The sequence below is a fragment of the Lactuca saligna genome, chromosome 4, assembly GCF_052625555.1.
Source record: "Lactuca saligna cultivar CGN05327 chromosome 4, ASM5262555v1, whole genome shotgun sequence".
Classification (NCBI taxonomy): domain Eukaryota; kingdom Viridiplantae; phylum Streptophyta; class Magnoliopsida; order Asterales; family Asteraceae; genus Lactuca; species Lactuca saligna.
In genome coordinates, this window is record NC_136420.1 from 230,297,631 (window position 1) to 230,317,374 (window position 19,744).

Here is a 19,744-nt window from a genome sequence, read left to right on the forward strand (position 1 = left end):
AAAACCGATTAACCCAACAATCACCCCCTTAATCGGATTTGTCATACGAGCCACTCGTCGTTAATTCAAAACAATGTCGGTTCCTCTTCGATTAGACCCGCTTCTTCCTTTTCCCATTTAGGACACTCGTTTTTATAGTGACCAAGCTCACCACATTTGTAACATCTAACGTGACTTTTATCCCAGACACGTTCATTACCATCTCGACTTCTCCCGGACCCCCGACCTCTTCCCCGGCCACGTCCAAAGTCATCCCGATTTGAACGTCCATTGCCACAATTCTTACAAACATGTGACTTTTCATCACTAGCCAACAACAACCCACCTTGAGTGTCCTCCACTTTCTCAGTTCCTCTTATACGCTCCTCGTACGCCTTCAATCTACCAACCTCTTCATCGAATAACATTGAATCCAACTCGAAACATTGCTCTATTGAAGCCACGATTTGGAGAAATGACTTAGGCATCGAATCTAGTAACCTTTTTACCAAATCACCTTCTTCAAGCTCATATCCAAGACTCCTTACTTTTGACGTTAAACCGGATAATTTTGTCACAAAATCATCAACCGTTTCATCCTCTTTCATGCGTAAACTTTCAAGCTCCCTTTTTAAGGTTGCAAGTCGAGCCGTTCTTACCCGATCCACTCCCAAATACCGTGTTTTTAGCCCATCCCACACTTGCTTTGGGTCGGTGTAACTCGCCATTTGCAACACCATGTCTTCGGGTATCGCTTGAAACAAAAAAGCAAGAGTTTGTTTTGACTTCTTTTGATCTGGTGCTTTATCTAACGTCTTCGGTTCGACCGTCCCCCATATGTCATGTGCATCCATAATTGACTTGACTTTAACCGCCCACACCGGATAATTCGTTGGAGTCAAAACCGGAACTTGATATGTCAACGAACCTCCTTCTTTAACCAACGCCATCTTTTTTCTCCTTAACCCCGACTTCTTTAATCAAGCTTGTTCCGAGAGCACTCTTCCACCGAACAACAAGACAAGGTCACGACCACCTTTACCGTCTTCCGTCACCCGCAAAACGAACCGAATCAAAGCCACCCGCTTTGACGTCTTCCCATTCGTTTACTCCGCGCCTCCGGTTAGTCTCTCACAAGCCTGATTAAAAGAAACCGGGGTTGTTTCTAATCAACCTCGAATCACACCCCCTTCAACGAAACCGCGCTCTGATACCAAGTGTAAGATTACTTGGGTTGAAACTTGTGTAAATAACAAGCAAAAATAAACCCTTATGCAACAAGTAAAAAGAATACGTGAGAATGGAAGAATTGAAACCAATATATTACTTGAACAAAAATAAAATAGAAAAAGTCTTGCATAAAAGAAAATACCATACTATTGATCCTATTTATACTAGACAAATAAGTATCCTACTTGAATTCTAAAACTATGCAGGATATAAAATAAAAGACTTAAATATGGCTACTTTCCTAATTGTCCATTATTTAAACTAAACAAAAATAGACTCCTAAAATAATAAAACCGATTAACCCAACATTAAGGACATAACATGTGAGTGAGTGACATTTGGGCTATAGAGACATAATGTCGATGACCTCATGCAAACTATGACCTGTACAACTGGTTCAATTCACGATTTTGGAAAAATTTGCAAGAGGAGATGAGTACGCAATTATGTTTGAGAACAAACTATCATCCACAAATGAACAACCAAAGTGAGGAAAATTCAAACCTCAGAGGATATGACACGTGCATGTGTTTTAGATTTTGCGAGCAATTATGATAAGCATCTTCTAATGGTAGAGTATTTTGTCTGTCTGCTTACTGGCTAGTTATTTGTATGCTTGTATGTTATATATATATATATATATATGTGTGTGTGTGTGTGTGTGTGTGTCTGTGTGTCGACACGGTTGGTGTGTGGTTGGGTTGATGTGGTCTTGCTTTGTATTGAATGCCAACAGATCTAGGGCGTCCCGGATAGACTGAAGGCCAGTAGGGCGTACTAGTTAGGCCGAAGGCCCAGAGAACATTTCCGATAGATTGAGGGTCGGTGAGGCGTATCCGTCATGCTGAAGGTTCTGTGAGAATACCATATAGACTGTAGGCTGATGGGGCGCTCCAGTCAGACTAAAGGCTTTGTGGGCATACCAGATAGACTGTAGGTCGGTGGGGCATTTCAGTCATGCCGAAGGCCGTGTATGCATGTTGTTTGTTGGTATATGTTATTTGTTTGTGTGGTGGTACTTTGGGGGAACTCACTAAGCATTGTGCTTATAGTTTGGTTTATGGTTTTCAGGTACTTTAGTGATCATCGGCAAGACGAAGTCGTGACCGTACACATCCTGATGTTATGTCATTGATCCTGGGAAACACTGATTTTAAATAATGTTTTTGGATACAATGATTTTGTAAACACTTTTATTAGTAAAAGGGTTGTTTTGAAAAGTTTAATTTGTTGAAATTTTTTGGGTATTCTAGTTGAGACGATCTTGCTTTGTACTGAAGGCCAAGATACCTGGGTGGGCCAACGATATACTGTAGGCGAGATGTGGTTCAGTCGTATGTTGAGAGAGCGGTCCAGGTGTATTGTAGGCCTTTCGAGGTGGTCCAGTCATTCTTTAGGATCCAGACAGCGGTATAGGCATCCTATAGGCCTTGCGAGGCGTTCCAGGCAGATTAAATGCTCATGTGTGTATGCATTACATGTATATTGTGGTGTATGGTATTTTAGGAGAACTCACTAAGATTTTTCTTACAGTTGTGGAATAAATGTTTTTCAGGTACCATTGGTGATCGTGGGAAGGCGAAGACGTGATTATACACGATCATCAGTAGTATTGGAGATTAAGGATGAAAGTTGGTCCAAACTCGGACCAGATGTACCTGGACCCGGAAAACTCGGACCAGATGTACCTGGACCCGGAAAACCCGGAACCGATTAATGAGATTTTGTAGAAGCGAAAACCAGACCGGTATATAGGAACCAATTTCGGGTATGGTACCAGGTAAAATGGATCTAGAACCGAAAAACCCGAAAACATCAAAGTGGGCAGGTTGGAACCGGATAAAGTGGATTTAGAACAGCAAAACATGAAAAAACTTGATTTTTTTGGTAATTACTTACTACTTAGTGGGTTAAACTTTAAAAAATTTCATATTGATATCCCGACTTCAGGAGACTGTAAGGCATTGAATATGAAACCAAAATTGACAAAATTATAGTCTAAAATTATGTACAAACTTTAAAGTACACTCTATATCACATGTCAATCCGAATTTAAACGAGTGATATATTCATGTGTTAACTTTTTCATAGAATTCAAAGTACAAAAACAAATAACTAAAAAGTTGAAAATTTTCAAATCTGATATCCTGATTTCAGGGGACTATAAGTCATTAAATATTAAACCAAAAATGACAAAATTATAGTTTACAATCATGTACAAGCTCTAAACTACAAGATGGAAAAAACCGCATGTCAATCCTACTTCAAACAAATTAGATATGCATGTTTTAAAACTTCCACAAAATACAAAAAAACTGAAAAAATAAATAAATAAAAACTTCCAGCTTCGATATCTCAACTTTAGGGGAATGTAAGTCAATGAGTATAAAACTAATAATGACAAATTTATAGTATAAAATCATGTACAAATTCTAAAGTACATGTTGGAAAAAGCCGTATGTCAATACGACTTGAAACGAATGAGATATGTATGTTTTAAACGTTTCACAGAAACCAGTTCCAGCCCCTAAAAGTGGTTTTGATTCCTAACATCGGTTCCGGTTCTTAGACCCGGTTTTCCCAAATCCGATGGACCCAAACCCGGATTACTCGAAAACCGGATAAAACCAATTTTTAAACCCAGAACCAGAACCAATTCTATATATTTCGGTTCTAACGGTTCCGGTTCCGGTTATGGTTTTTCGATTTTAAATCTCATCCTTATTGGAGATTCCACATTATTTATATTACTTTAATTTTCAAACAAATATATTTTGTAACAAATGATTTTTCGTAACTTAGGTTTTAAGTAAATGGTGTTTTACTTATTAAAAAATGAAAATTTTGTTTGTGAAAATGGGATGTTACATTGTCATTTTTGATGATATAAAACGAGTCAAAAATTTAGAAATACAAGAATATGCCTCTGAAAAATATACTCAAAACATCATATTTGGAATCATCTAACTCCCCCTTAACCTGAGCATTTGGAATTTCTTCAAGAACATGATAAACATCAAGAACTCTATTATTAACTTGTTGAACATTTTAACAACTTCAAGAACACGAATAGCACTTGAATCTTTAATAAGAGAAACATATTTCCTAAAAAACATTTATTTTTCACTTGTTTCTTTTCTTTCAACCTCATTTTTAGGATTTATGACCAAATGGATCATAAACCCTAAAATTGAGGTTAAAAAAAATAGAAAATCTTTCCATTTAACAAACAAAATCGTTCCATTTAACATAGTTTTTGTAGGATTTATAACCAAGAGGATGACAAATCATTTTTCTAGAACTATCCTTTTCAACACATGAAATCAAATTATCTTTTGTAATTCTCTTATCTTTCAACACAAATCCAAAATATTGCATGAGATTGAGTTTGTAATTAATTTCCAATCGTCAATGTCCAAAAATCATAATTCTTTACTTCTATTTCTAGTTAGATACACAAAAGATCATCAGATCTTGAATATTTCAGGAAAAAGAAAGTAAATATGAAGAGAGTTCTAAAGAGAGAATATAAATGTGAAACGAATTTTAGCAGATCTAGAACAAATCTATGAATAAAATTTGATCAATCTTTTCTTCAACAATTTTTTTAAAGCACAAATTCTGAAGAAGTTTTTGAATAAGAAACAAGATCTGAAAAACATTCTAGAGAGAAAATCGAAACCAAATGAATCAATGAATACAATTCGATTTCAAGAACAGAATTTCCTTCCAAGGTAAAATACTTACAAAACTTGAAGAGCAATCTAAGGTTCATGAGATAAAGTTGTCATTTCCGGATAGTTTACTTGGAATAGTTGTTTAAACCTCCAAGATTAAGCTCTAATACTACATATAGGATCTCATTGAAATGACATAACTGAATTAGGAAGAACCAACATGAATTAAACAATTCATTTTCAAGTAAACTTTTCAAAACTTTTGTATATTATCGATTTGACTAATGACATTATTAAACCTATATATAGGGTAAATACAAGGAATCAAATAATAAGCAATCTTTCTAACACTTTTATAAAACATTTATCACTATATATATATATATATATATATATATATATATATATATATATATATATATATATATATATTGATGGGGTTTGAGCATTATAACACTTCCTAAGTGTACATGCACCCCTAATAACCTTGGATGTGTGTTTGTCTAAATACATGCAAAATTTGGTTTCCAAGGTTCATAATCCTATCTAGCATACACGGGGAACTTTAATCCTAAAAGGATGGCTAGAATTACATACCTTGTAGTTGATTTTGATTCCATGAAACCTTGTGAGCCTAGCACCCCAAGTGTGATGCCTTAAATGCTTCACACAACACCAAATGCTTTTGGATTGACTTTTGAGAGAATACTCACACTTGAAAAATTAGCCTAGCCCTCACTTCTCATTGTATAGCCGATTTTGGTGGAGGAGATGGTCCTTATATAGTGTGACACATCTAGGGTTACACTATGTAAACCCTAATGTGTCATGGCTCTTCATTTCCATGACCTATGGGTTTGTAACTCCCATGGAGCATCTTAAGGGTTTAATCCAACTTGAAAATCCATGGAGCCTCTTAGCCCACTATACAAGTTATGGATGATTTACATAATCAACTCATATATTTAATTACTTATCTTTTGATCACTTAATTAATTCCATATTAATTCTTGATCAATACTAATTATATAATACTGTTAATATATTAGAACTTATAATATATTAATAAACTACAAATGTTATTTCTCTCATTTAGTCTATCTAAATGCATGGTGCCATGCAACCCAAATGGACCATGTCGGGTCGGATCAAGTACATACCAGAAATAGTTATGGACATAGACACCTTATCCAACATATATATATATATATATATATATATATATATATATATATATATATATATCATTAACCAAATGTCACATCATCAAATTCTATATTTCTCAACTCAACAAAAGGACATTATGGCAATCCAAACTATTGTAGTGTTGCTATAAGGTATGTATAATGATAGGTTAAAACATGAAGCAATGTAGTTGTTTGATAAAATACATGAAAGAGGAAATATACGCAGACATTTTTTTTCCAACAACAGGAAGATGAATGGAAAGAAAGACGAGATGGGCGGGGTTTTGTTTTTAGGGGTTTGGATAAATAATAATTATTAATGATAAATAAATAGGATTAAGGGTATATTAGTTATTTTATAGCTATTTATCCATTTGTAATCAACGATGTTAGTTATAAGGATCGAAACTTGTAATGTGATTTTTTAACCATAAGACCATTTATGTAATTTTGTCTAAGAATAATCTCCATATTCTAATAAAAAATAAATAGGTTTATTCTTCTATTAACAAATGTCATACTACTAAAACTCCTCATTAATATTATATGTCATCTATCATGCTACTTATCAACCTATTAAGTATCAATTTTAAATTTCAAATTTCAAATTTTTCATTTTAAATACATTAAATTAATAACTGATTTTCCATTTTCCATTTTAAAATTTAAATATTTTCACTCTTATTATATTAAATTAATAATATTAGATTAAAAAATTAAATAAAATTAATATAAATTATAATGTGATATAACCTCACGTATTTATTTAAATCAACGATTATAATTTATATAACTTAGAAATATCTTTTAAATAATAATTTATTTAAAATAATTGATTAATGATTTTGATTTTTTAATACCAAAGTTTAATTAGGTTTATAACCGTGGTTCTCACAAGTTATAAACTAGTAATAGTATATGTTACTACAAGAAACGGGACCTATAGGGACGACAAATGTCGTCGCTATAGGTTAAAAAGTCGTCCCTATAGGTATCCGGGACGACATATCGTCCCAATAGCTTTCGTCTCCATAGCCCCGTTGCAATAGATCCTTTTGGTCGTCGCTAAAAATATCATCACAATAGGTATCCTTTAGTGACAACATATCGTCTTGTTCTAGTTTGTCGCTATACGGTGCTGGTCTCCATAGATGAAGTTATAGGGGCGACATGTCGTCTCTGTAGGTGTATCTATAAAGACAACATGTTGTCTCTATAGATAACGAGGAAGAGTAGTAGTGCGTGGCCGCGGTAGATACACAAGTAGAGATGACATGTCGTCTCCATAGATGCACCTATAGAAATGACATGTCATCTCTATAGGTATGCCCATAAAATTGATTTTTTTTCCTTATAATTTCCCAGTTTTCACATCACAAAATCGCTAAAGCAATAAATTTACAAGATAGCTAAAATGGTAAATTTAATTGAAAAACATTAAAATGTGACACAATCTCAAAACACTACATTATTGCAAATATAAATCATATGAAGAACAAAATTATTAACTTGAGGAAATTTGCATAATCATCACATGCCTTATCATTTGTGTACATAACACTACATTCTACATGATTTATAAAAAAACACCATCAACAATGGATTGCTTCTCATCATGGTGTGTCCTTCTTTGCTCCCTAAAGCTATTGGAAGATGTCATCTCATTCAGTGCTAAATGGATTGCTTTGCTTTCTAGGTGTTCAACATCCTACTTACATTGCAATAACTTCACCAGTTATCTACCAAATACCTGAAATTGCATATTTAGAATAGATAAATAACAATGAAATAGTAGTAATTTATTTTCCATTTTTTAAAAAGTACAATGCTATAATTAATTAAAAAAGTTGAAAGTGGATTACTATAATAAGCAAGTAAGTAAATAATCAGGCTCCTTGATATGTAGGAAGACGCTTCCTCCTATACGCACCTGACACACACATGAACGTAAATGAAAAGTTTAAATAATTAATTTCTTATTTTCAAGTTTTTTAAAAAGAAAAAAGAGAAAAGGAAAACCAACCTCCAAAAACAACAAGGACATAATTGACTCCAAGGAGTTGAAAATTTCCCACGATGCCATTGTTGTTGTTTGGTACCCTGAAAATTTCCCACCAAGATGCCACCTGAAAGCCAAAGGTAGTTAACTCTTAACCATGTTTAAGACCTTATATACTACAGTGTTACGGTTTAACCATGCATAAACCTCTCTGAGAAGTCAGCACAGTTGAAGGAGCTGAATAAGCCTCTGTTGTAGCCCATACACTATGAACATACACAAAGGGTAAAATCATCATTAGATATTTCTTTTTCTACTTGATTAAAAAAATTGATGTGTCAACAGGAAAAACTAAATGCCTCTTTTCACTCTTCTTCTTCTTCTTAATTAGAACTCTCTTCCACAATCACCCAAAAAACTTTCTTTCAACATCTTGTCACTCTAAATTCATTTCTGCAAAACAGTTTCATTTTGAAGTAACAGTTTCATTTTCTTGTAAGCAATTTGCAATTTATATAATATTAAGAATCAAAAAAATAGAACAATACTAACACATTTGCAAAGTATATTATTTACCAAATGTTGTATCTTATTTACTTTTAACTAATGTAATTTCCAAATGGTTTAGTATTTTTGTTATTTTAAACCAAAAGGTTGAAGAGATGACTCAAGAAACTAAGTCAAACTATTATTCACCAAATGACTCAAGAAAATCAAACTGAGATGAATTTAAGTGGGACATATAAAAAAAAGTAGGTTGCTATTACATGATCCGACCCCCAACAGATAAAAGGAAAAGAAAAATAGAATCGAGGGAGAAGGTAATTAAAGCTAAATTTTATAAATGGATGGAGAAGAGAAATTACATGTTAAGATCATTGCTACAAAAAGTTATGTTGTTGGTATTTGTGCTACAAAAATAAGTCAACAGGTACTTCTCCTCAAAGCCCTGTATCTTGCATCATCATGGCATTGCAAATTTAACCAACAATCAGTAATTTAAACATATTGAAAGTCAAAACAAGAATTTAGATAGAAAAATTTACAATGTTATGTGTGTGTGTGTGTGTGAGAGAGAGAGAGAGAGAGAAAGGGAAAGATAAAGAGTGTGTGTGTATGTGAGAGAGAGAAATATGTACAACGTTGGTAGAGATTGAAATGATGAAAGCCATGGATGAAGCTCTGATGGTTGAAAATGATTATTGCTCATATCCCTACAATGATGTTTTGCATAACAATTACACTTTTTTTTATATATTTACAAAATTAATGATATATTTATAAAATTAATGATATTATGTAGAAGCTTACAAGTAGTTAAGGATTTTCATTCTAGTGAGATTGGGCAAATGGGCCCTCAAAGTTGTTGTTGGAAAGATATCTAAAACATAACAAGTCAAAATCCAATCTTTATGTAAGGGTTAAATGTAAAAAATAGCAATAGGCTTTGAATTTTTTTTTTCTTATTAGGAACTTATACATTTGAAATTTACCAAATTTAGCAATGAAAATTGATTTATATTTGAACGACATTGCTATAATTGAGTAGAATGTACAAAGTACAATGCTATAAGAAACAAATGAATGAAAGTAAGTTTCCATTTCTGGGATTTATAGAATATATTTTCTAACTTACAACTGGTTGAGTGATGTAAGATTGTAGATGTTTGAAGGGATATCACCACTTATCATATTCTTGTCTAATCGTCTGTTTCATAATTCATACACTACCAAACTTTTAGATGAAAATAAATATGAATATTTCATTTGACTTTATAAAAAATCATAAACAACTAATGATACTCACAAGACCTCAACATTTTGAACAAGTCCTAGTGTTAATGGAACTGTGCATGTTAACTGATTTTCTTCAAATAACCTGCTCAGTTACCAATCAAAACACAATAACAAAAATCAGTTGCTTGCACCAGTTTCTTCATATACTAGATTACCACTGATGCAAGTTCATATCATTAATGCTTCTCTATATAGCAAAAATCCATAATTATTGACCATTATAACAAATGAAATATAGTAAGAAATTCTCCATTAATAGACAAATTTTCATAATCCTAACTATGAATATATTACTTGACTTGATGTTTATATGTTAAAGTCTATATCAAATACTAATCATCTTTGTCATCACTTTCAACATACAAGAAGCATAATGAATACAGAACGGGAATCATATCTAATTATGAGGTATGTTCTAAGTTCCTAATTCCCATTACAGGTTGTCATGAAAATGATTGGTGCTAAAAACATATCTCGATGAAAAAAATACCTTTAATCGCAGAAGTAAAATCCACAGAGAAATTAATACTCCAGGCTTGAATAATGAGTAACCAGAAGGAAAATCAACAGAAAAATCGTTGATGTGATGACAGTTTATCAGTATTGCATCTTCAAAATGAGAAGTTGTGAAAGAAAACCATAATTCTAGTTTCAGACACATAATTGCTAACATAAACCCCAATTCCAGTTTCAAACACATAATTACTAACCTAGGTCGCCGGAGTAGGGCTTGTATTCGTTAGAATTTGTAACCGGAGGCGAAAATGAAGCCTGCAGTTAGAATCATCGGAGTTGAAGCTAACCACCGGTGGTCTTCAGCAACTAGCATGAGGATCAAGAGAGAGGAAGAAGATTTGCCAAGAGTAGGAGGCGAGGAAGTCGCAATAGGAGCATTGTTAATTGAGAGAGAGAGAGAGAGAGAGAGTGAGTGAGTGAGTGAGTCAGTGATACTGTTGATTGAGCGCCGTGAGTTAAATGAAGGGGTCTACTCTCATAATTTCCGGCACATAAAGCTATGGGGACGACAAGTCGTCCCTATAGTTATCCCCAAAAAACAATGTCCGAGTTTTATTTCCGTGAAATTATTAAAAAAATATATTATTTTTAATTTTTGTTATTTATTAGAGCGATAAGTCGTCGCCATAGGTGTTTAAAGAACGCGCCAAATCCACATTATTTCCCGCTTAATGTGTTGAGACGACAAGTCGTTGCTGTAGCTTCATAAGTAAAAAAAAATCATCAACTCTATGGCGACGACGAGTCGACCCTATAGGTAATCTATAGTGACGGCAAATGTCGTTCCTATAGATCTTGTTCCTATATATGCTTATTCTTATAGTCTGTGAAGGCCATATCCGTTTTTTTCTCGTCAAGTCACTCAAAAACACACGTTGCAGAGATGAAAGTAATTAATTGGCTAATTGACGTGGTTTGGAAACAGATAATACAAAATGGCTTTTAGGCTGCCCGATATAGGCAACCATAAAAAACGTTGTTGATAGGCCACATAGGCAAAAACCCTCCACCACGTTTTTTCAGGGATAGTGTTCCAAATTCACAATTCCATTGTGAGGCAAATTTTAAAGAAAAAAAAACAGAGGAAACGGAGAAACTCCTGTTGCCATTCGTTACGATCACAACGCCAAGCCACGTAACGCACAAAAACAGAAGGCTCCGGCGGTGTTTGGGCTGTAGTTATGGTGCTTTTTGGCGCCAGGTCACAAAAATGTGAGTGCGTTTTATGATTTATTTTAGGGAAAATGACTTCAAAACCCAACGAAGTTTTCAAACCGTTCAAAAAATCCCAATCATGTTTTGTCTGTTCAAAAAAACCCAACAAACGTAACATTTTATCTAAAAAGTCCAACTAAGTTACACTTGCTGAAAGTCAAATAAGAGAAACGAATGACGTGACTTATTACCGTATCGGAAAAATGACTTGTTAAACCAACGAAGTTTCCAAAACGTTTAAAAAACTCCAATCATGTTTTGACTGTTGAAAAAAAACCCAACAAACTTAAACAAAAAAAGATTGAAATTTTCTAAACGGTTTGGAACTTTGTTGGACTTTTTAGACAAAAGGTTAAGTTCGTTGAGTTTTTTTGAACAGACAAAACATGATTGAGATTTTTTGAATGGTTTGAAAACTTCCTTAGGCTTTTAAGTAATTTTCCCTTTATTTTATGAATTTTGGAAAAGTAAACCAAAGTACTCTACTTTTTGCATTATATATATATATATATATATATATATATATATATATATATATATATATATATATATATATATATATATATATATATATATATATATATATATATATATGGGAAAAGTGAATATACCCTTAAGGGTATGTAAGCTTAGGTACCAAACTCATAATAATACGTCGTTTTGTTTGATATATTTAGTATAATATTGTTAAACTTCAATCCTTAACTTGATTTATATTCAATATTTTTAAATTTTCACTATTATCTTCCTCTTACATCATATCTTTTTGTCGAACACTTACTAAGTTATATATATTATTGTTGAAAATAACAATTATGTAAGAGTAAGATAAACATGAAATTTATAAAAATCTTTAAAGTAATTCAAGTTAGAAGTTGAATTATAAGAACATTGAACAATTACAATGGCTCTATATAATACGAAACGATATAATATGGTGTGTTTGGGTACCTAAGCTTATATACCCTTAAGGGTATATATATATATATATATATATATATATATATATATATATATATATATATATATATATATATATATATATATATATATATATATATATATATATATATAGCCAGGGAAAATACATTGCTTGGCCACGATGAATGTTACAATATTTTTTCGGTAATCACATCCAGCTAAAAGCTATCGGGCTATTTACAACATATTTTCCTCCATACCATGCTAGACAAGCAAAGCTTTTAGTCCCCGATTGCATGGAAGTAGCAGTAAATGTGACGGTATACGCCTTCTTCTCACCTTGCTTGACGAACGTTAACCGATCAGGCTCAACTGTGATATTCACAGCCGACACGTTTGATGATACTGAAACCTTGTAAGTTGCTGGATTGCCCACATTTGTCAGACTCCTTCTATACTTAACAACGGTTTGTCCACTGCTTCCATTATCTTTGATGGAATCCGTAAGCAAAGGAACAGCAAAAGACGGGTAGTTAAGATCTTCTACCCTGTTTTTCTTTCCACACGTAAACTTTCCACCTGCAAACATCTTAATTGAAGCAGAGCTATAATTCAAAGCACAAAGAAAGCTCAAATAGTCGTTAGCAGAGGCATCATAGACCAGACCAGGGTCAAGGGCTCTAACCGGGTCCACATGCCCTGAGCCATGGTCAAACGGGGTTGATGGTCTTCCGGTTGCAGCATCCCTCAAGCCTTCACCATTTTTATACGAGCTATATGCGGTGGTCATAAGCGCTGATCTTATAGCCGCTGGACTCCATTCAGGGTGGGCAGCCTTTATCAGGGCGGCTAACCCACTTACGTGTGGGCACGACATCGAAGTTCCGGTGTCGAAGTTAAATTCCACTCGCTGAGGGTCTTCGGCTAAACCGGTTGGACCGACTTTTCCGGTCCAACCCGCTAGAATGCTAACACCTGGTGCTATTAAATCAGGTTTGAGTATCGCTGGTGTGATGGGATTTGGACCTCGAGAGCTAAATGATGCGACTACTGGTGATGGTTGGATTCCTAACTGGGTCCCTCCAGATGCAATCGTAGCCGTTGGATTATTATCCAAGGATATATACCTTTTTATTGCATCGCCGGCTGTCTCACCTACGGCGGCGGTTGGTAGGACATGTGGGTCAGCCATGAGTTCTTCCCCAAATGTATCAGGGTTAGCTAGAATCATTCCAGAACCTCCAGCTTTCTTCACCACCTTGCCCTTCTCCAATCTTGAAAATACCCCACGTTCACACATCACAATCTTGCCGGCAACTTTTTCCGGTGGCAACGAATCCGGTGTACACAGGTCACCAAAAACCAATGGAATCAATGTACGTGATAAACGTTTTCCAGAGTAAAGTGATACTCCTCTAAATTTCTTTCCATTTCCGAGGGTAACATACGCCGGAAAATCACGGTCCAGTGTTCCTGCTCCTACTGTAGCTATCCACGGGGCGACATTCGCTATGTTTGAAGGCTCCGGTCCGTTATTATCCGCAGAGCTTGCTACAAATATCCCATGTGATACTACCTTGAATGCTCCAAAAGCAACGAAATCATTGGTGTAATCAGAAAGCGTGCCTCCTATCGACACTGATAACACATGGACACCATCGGTGATTGCTTTTTCCATGGCAGCTAATATGTCGCTTCCATGGCATCCCGCAGCCCAACATGCTTTATAAACTGCCAGCCTTGCATGAGGGGCCATCCCACGTGCTGTTCCTTTCGCAAACCCAAAGAAACTAGCCCCCGTGACCATGGAACCAGCTGCTGTAGTTGCTGTGTGTGTTCCATGTCCATCATCATCTACAGGCGACATGGATTCCAATTTTTCATCAATTGGTCCAGAAGCTGCGTCATATGCGATCGAGAAGTACCTTGCTCCGATCAGTTTCTTATTACAGCTTGATACATTGAAACCTGTACCAGTCTCACATTCACCTTTCCAGGATACGGGAATCGGGCCAAACCCTGTATCGTCTAGGCTCTTACTTCCCGGCCACACACCAGTATCCACCACTCCGACGATCACATCACCACCTGATTTGGGCCCAGAAACGATCATGCCGCGGCTTTGTAGTCCAAGAAACTCCGGTGACCGAGTAGTATGGAGCTTGTATATCACCTCTTCTTGAACCGATAGAATCCCGTGCTGCTGTTCAAGTTGCTTCGCTTCCTCAACACTTAGCCTGGTCGAGAACCCATGCATGACGTAATCATATGAATACAACATATTAGTTGACTCGGAAACGGATTTCATACAATTTGCATACCACTGCAGGTGGTCGGAAAACACTGATGGCTTGACTGATTTGTCCATGTGAACGATATACGTTTTTTTATTGTGTTTTTGGTCTGCTACTGCACAACAGTAACAAAACACCACCGTGACTACCATCATCACCACCTCCATGGGGTTCATTTATCTGATCTATGAGTGTAAGGGTGAGTAGTTGACTATTAGATTATCAGGGTGGTTTTAGTTGTTAAAAAGATGCTAACTGGTAGCATATGGTGGGGTATTATTAGTGCGAGGGAATGGAGTCACTGATTCGACTGGTATTAATAAGTGTGTGTTGCTCCTTAGTACGTAGTCTCCTAAAAAGAATATTTCTACATTCGTGGGTAGTGTCTAGTACTAAACCAACCCAACATAATATCTAATATGATGATAATTGTTTGATATTTAGCAAATTTTTCGAAAACGATGTAAGATACTACAAAACAAGACACCAAGGATTTGCGGTGTTTGTATAGACGTACTGATGTTAAAGGACAAGATTTAATTTTATGCAAAAAAAAAAAAAAAAAAAAAAACGATGTAGAAGGGCCGGATTTCCTCTTGATGTGGGTTTTTACAAAATATAAACTTGTTCTTTTCATCTTCAAAAAAATAATTGTAAAAACTTGTCCAGTATCATGTGAAGGGATAAAGTAAAAACCCTATCATATATGGATATGATTGCATGTATTATTTGTTAATGGAAAAAAGTTTTTGGTGAATGTCTTTTTGACTATTATATATGGCTTTAGATAGGACCACTTTGGAGCAAAGAAAGCACCATATAGCACAAAAAGGATTTAACAAATATTTGAAAATTGGAGTGGGGGGTAATCGGGAATGATTCATCTTCCAATATCACTCAACAAAATAAAAACGTGTTTTGGTTTGTAAAATAAGGATTTTTGAATAGGTAGCTATATAAAAATAAAATATATCATATTTTTTTTTTGTGAAATATCAAATAATCAATTTTACTCTTGAAGTTTCTTATAAGTAATTGTATGTAAACTCGTACATACTAAATTTATAAAACTTATAAGGTGGTGACATAGTAATTATTAAGTGTTATCTATTTTGGGAAGTGACATTTAATCAATGGGGGCAAACTCCTCCCACATAAACGATGTGTTTTCATTCAAAATGCAAACTTGATATAAATAACTTATTAACCGTAAGTTATTAACCATTAATCAATCGTGTCATAATGTTAATTAAATGTTATATAATTTAATTTTTGGTAATGACACTTATCATTTTGAGGCACAAACAATGTTATATGATGTAATTTTTTGTAATGACACTTATCGTTTTGAGTCACAAATTATCTCACTACATACAATCTATTTCAACTAGTATAAGTGAACAAAAACCTCATATAAATTTTATTTCATTTCTATAAGGTAAAGAAATGAATCGAAGATCCATAATGAGCTCATAACAGAATTAACTGCGACTAGCAACCTCTGTACCAACACTAAAAACGGGCATGTTAAAAGTTCTACATCAGCACTTTATCAACGTCGTGGAGTAAATAATATAGAAACGTCAATGTCTGTTTTTGACTCATCAGACGATGGTTGTAACTAGCAACCGTTGGCGGGATGTATACATTTATAAATTAGTATTGTCGATCCATACATGACGTTCCACGTTCCATATAGATTAATGGTTATAACACACATGACTTTTACTAAGACAAACGGTCACATTGTATACAACAACATAGTCCATATAACTTAGGAAATGATCCTAGCTCCTATGGCTTTTGTAACATTCATAAAATTAATGAAAATTTTAAAACTTTTTAAACATCACAAAAACCATTCATTGTTTATAAATTGTTTTCAAAATAATACCATATCAAAGAATCCCAGAAATCATGACATAAAATGTGAGGATGTGCACGAACAAACCTTCTCCTTCCCGCGATCATTTGATGTACCTGAAACAAAATCCACAACTGTAAGCCAAAAGCTTAGTGAGTTCCCCTAAGATACCGATACATTACAAATAGCACATATACAAATAACAACATGTAATGGGTCCATAACTATACAGACTGGATTACCCTCGAGCCCATAGCATGAGTTTGGCTTGCCTAACGGACCCACAACTCATATTTGGCTTGCTCATGAGCCCATAACATAAGTCTGGTTGCCCCTTGGGTCCACAACTTATGTTTGGATTGCTCCCTTAGTCCTTGGACTGAAAGACAAAAGATTAGCCCATAGTACAAGTTTGGCATACCCTGCCCGACCCTCAGCTCATATCTGGAATGCTCAGGAGTCCTCAATATGAGTCTGGCATGCCCTGCCCGAACCTCAACTCATATTTGGCATACTCCAGGGTTTGTTGGGTCAACCCATCCAATACAACATGTCGACATGTAACAGATAAATTCACATACAGATAATCAGACAGTATCACAGGTAGTCCTACAGATCTACCGGACTAGCATATCAAACTAGCATGTATATCTAACTCATACTCAACATATTAATAATTACTAGGATATCAATCCAATAGGTCGGCCTTGGTGCCTTCGACCCCTTAGTATAGTGAGGAAAACTCACTTCATAAATAGCACCGACTGACAAGATCCAACCCTTGAATCACAGCTCCGAGCTCAACCCCTACAATCACCATGTGACTAACTCCATCAAAATCCCGAATTCCCAAAAATACCCTCAAAGTCAACCTTAATCAATCATGGTCAGAGTCAACAATCAATAGTTAAGGTCAACAGTCCATGTTGACCTAACTCGTCGAGTGCATCCAACAACTTGTCGAGTTCCTTCAGTGTTTAGAAAACTGGGAGAAACACTAGCCAACTCGCTGAGTTATTTCATCAACTCGCCGAGTACGTTTATCATCCAGAAGACGGGAAAACTCGATCCAAGTTGTCGAGTTAGCAGAGCAACTCGTCAAGTTCTTCAGTATACAAAAAGCGGGAAAACCCTTACAACCTCATCGAGTTGGCAGAGCAACTCGTCGAGTTCGTCCTAGCCTTTATGCATTCAGTCTCTTCTAAGCAAGTCTAATGCTCCAAACTATAGATCTTGTTCCCTAAGACTAAGATACCACACAAAGTTGCTAACTTTACGTCCATGCATGGTATCAGAGGGGTAGAAAACTCAAATAAGGCTTATCTAGTCACTTAGGACATGAAGGAGGGCCAAGACTTGATAAAGTTGGCAAATTTAAGTCTATAGAGGCCATGAGATGTCCAGATCTGGAGTCTTAGCTTCATGACATGCTCAAATCCAAGATTGACCCCAAAATAAGCTAATAATGGCCATAAACTTTCAAGAGAAGAGATCTAATAAAAAGGATGGTCATGATAACAACTTTATACCTCCAAGTAGCTGCAACAACACTAAAATCTCGGATCTAGAGCTCCTCTCTTCAGCTATGCACCACCAACTTCCACTCCTCCAGTAAAACCACCAAATAACACTCTAAACACACTCAAAATGAGGAAAGAAGTACAATTAGGGTTTTATCTGGACTGAGGGGAAGATGAGGGAGGCCATAAATGAGTCATAAGTTCATTAAATAGGGTGCAAAACCCTGAAAATTATGGTTTCATAAACAGTCGTCAATTGGTCGAGTTGGGGTCTTCTAACTCGTCGAGTAGACCCTGAAAGATGCGCGTCCATTAAACTCTACACGACGAGTTGGAGCCTTCCAACTCATCGAGTTTCCCTTAAAACATAAATAATAAGTTTTAAATTTATACCTGAAGATTAGGATGTTACAATTCTCCCCCACTTGAACTAGACTTCGTCCTCGAAGCCTGCTGCAACGAATAGTTCTGGGTAATGCTCCCACATCTCTGCCTCCGGCTCCTAAGTCCACTCGGACCCTTTCTGTTGCTAACTCTGTACCTTTAACAAAGGTATCTCATTGTTATGCATAACCTTTATCTTACTCTCCAAGACAGCCACCAACTGCTCAACATAATTAAGGTGTTTGTCAACCTGAATGTCATCCAATGACACCACCGCATCCTCGTCTAATATGCACTTCCACAATTGCGAAACATGGAAAGTGTTATAAATCTGACGAAGCTTCTCCAGAAGATCCAACCTATACGCCACCTTGCCACCGCTGACAATAATCTGAAACAATCCAACATATTGGGGACCCAACTTTTCCCTCTTCCTGAAGCGGATCACACCCTTCCAGGTTGAGACCTTCAACATCTCCATAATGCCGACCTGAAACTCCAACTCGGATGGAAGTCGGTCGACATAACTATTATGCCGATTATGAGTAGTCTGCAATCACTGCCTGATCTGCTGAATCTTCTAGGTAGTCTGCAGAACAACCTCGGTCTATCCCATAACCCAGTGACCAACCTTGCCCCAAGAGACTGGGGTACAACATCTCTGTCCATACAACAGCTCGAAAGGTGGAGCACTAATGTTGGATGAAAGTTTTTGTAGGAGAACTCTACAAGGGGTAGGTGGGAGTCCCAACTCCCACCAAAATCAATGATGCATGCCCTCAACATATCCTCGAGGTTCTAAATGGTCCGCTCGCTCTGGCTATCTGTCTGCGGGATGGTATGAGGTGCTGAAATGCAGTCTCGTGCCCAGTTCCTCATGGAACTTCTGCCAAAATTGGGAGGTGAACTGAACATCACAGTCTGAAACAATAGAGACTGGCACCCCATGGCGAGCAACGATCTCAACATATACACATCAGCCAACTTCTTGACTGACGAACTCTCCCAAATTGCCAGAAAATGGGCACTTTTGGTCCACAAAAATTTAGTGATAAAGTACATCGTGACGTCCTCCCATGTTCACATGGGAACCTCTAGAGGTTGCAGCTTGCCATGCAGCCTATGATGCTCGGTATTGACCATCCTGCAGGTCAAGCACCT

At 35.9% G+C, this 19,744-nt stretch overlaps 1 protein-coding gene and 1 pseudogene across 1 annotated transcript; both read right to left on the reverse strand.

Moving 5' to 3' along the window:
• Window positions 1–12,672: 12,672 nt before the first annotated feature.
• LOC145043381 (subtilisin-like protease SBT1.7 pseudogene) lies at window positions 12,673–15,168 on the reverse strand (annotated as a pseudogene).
• A 3,560-nt stretch (window positions 15,169–18,728) lies between these two features.
• On the reverse strand, window positions 18,729–19,064 carry LOC145040523 (uncharacterized). Its single transcript, XM_078988437.1, has one exon. It carries the CDS (start codon window positions 19,062–19,064, stop codon window positions 18,729–18,731), a length of 336 nt encoding a protein of 111 aa, XP_078844563.1.
• Between the last annotated feature and the right edge of the window lie 680 nt (window positions 19,065–19,744).

Coding starts and splice junctions, on each gene's coding strand:
- LOC145040523 (XM_078988437.1), bottom strand. CDS start 19,064: ATGGAGATGTTGAAGGTCTCAACCTGGAAGGGTGTGATCCGCTTCAGG.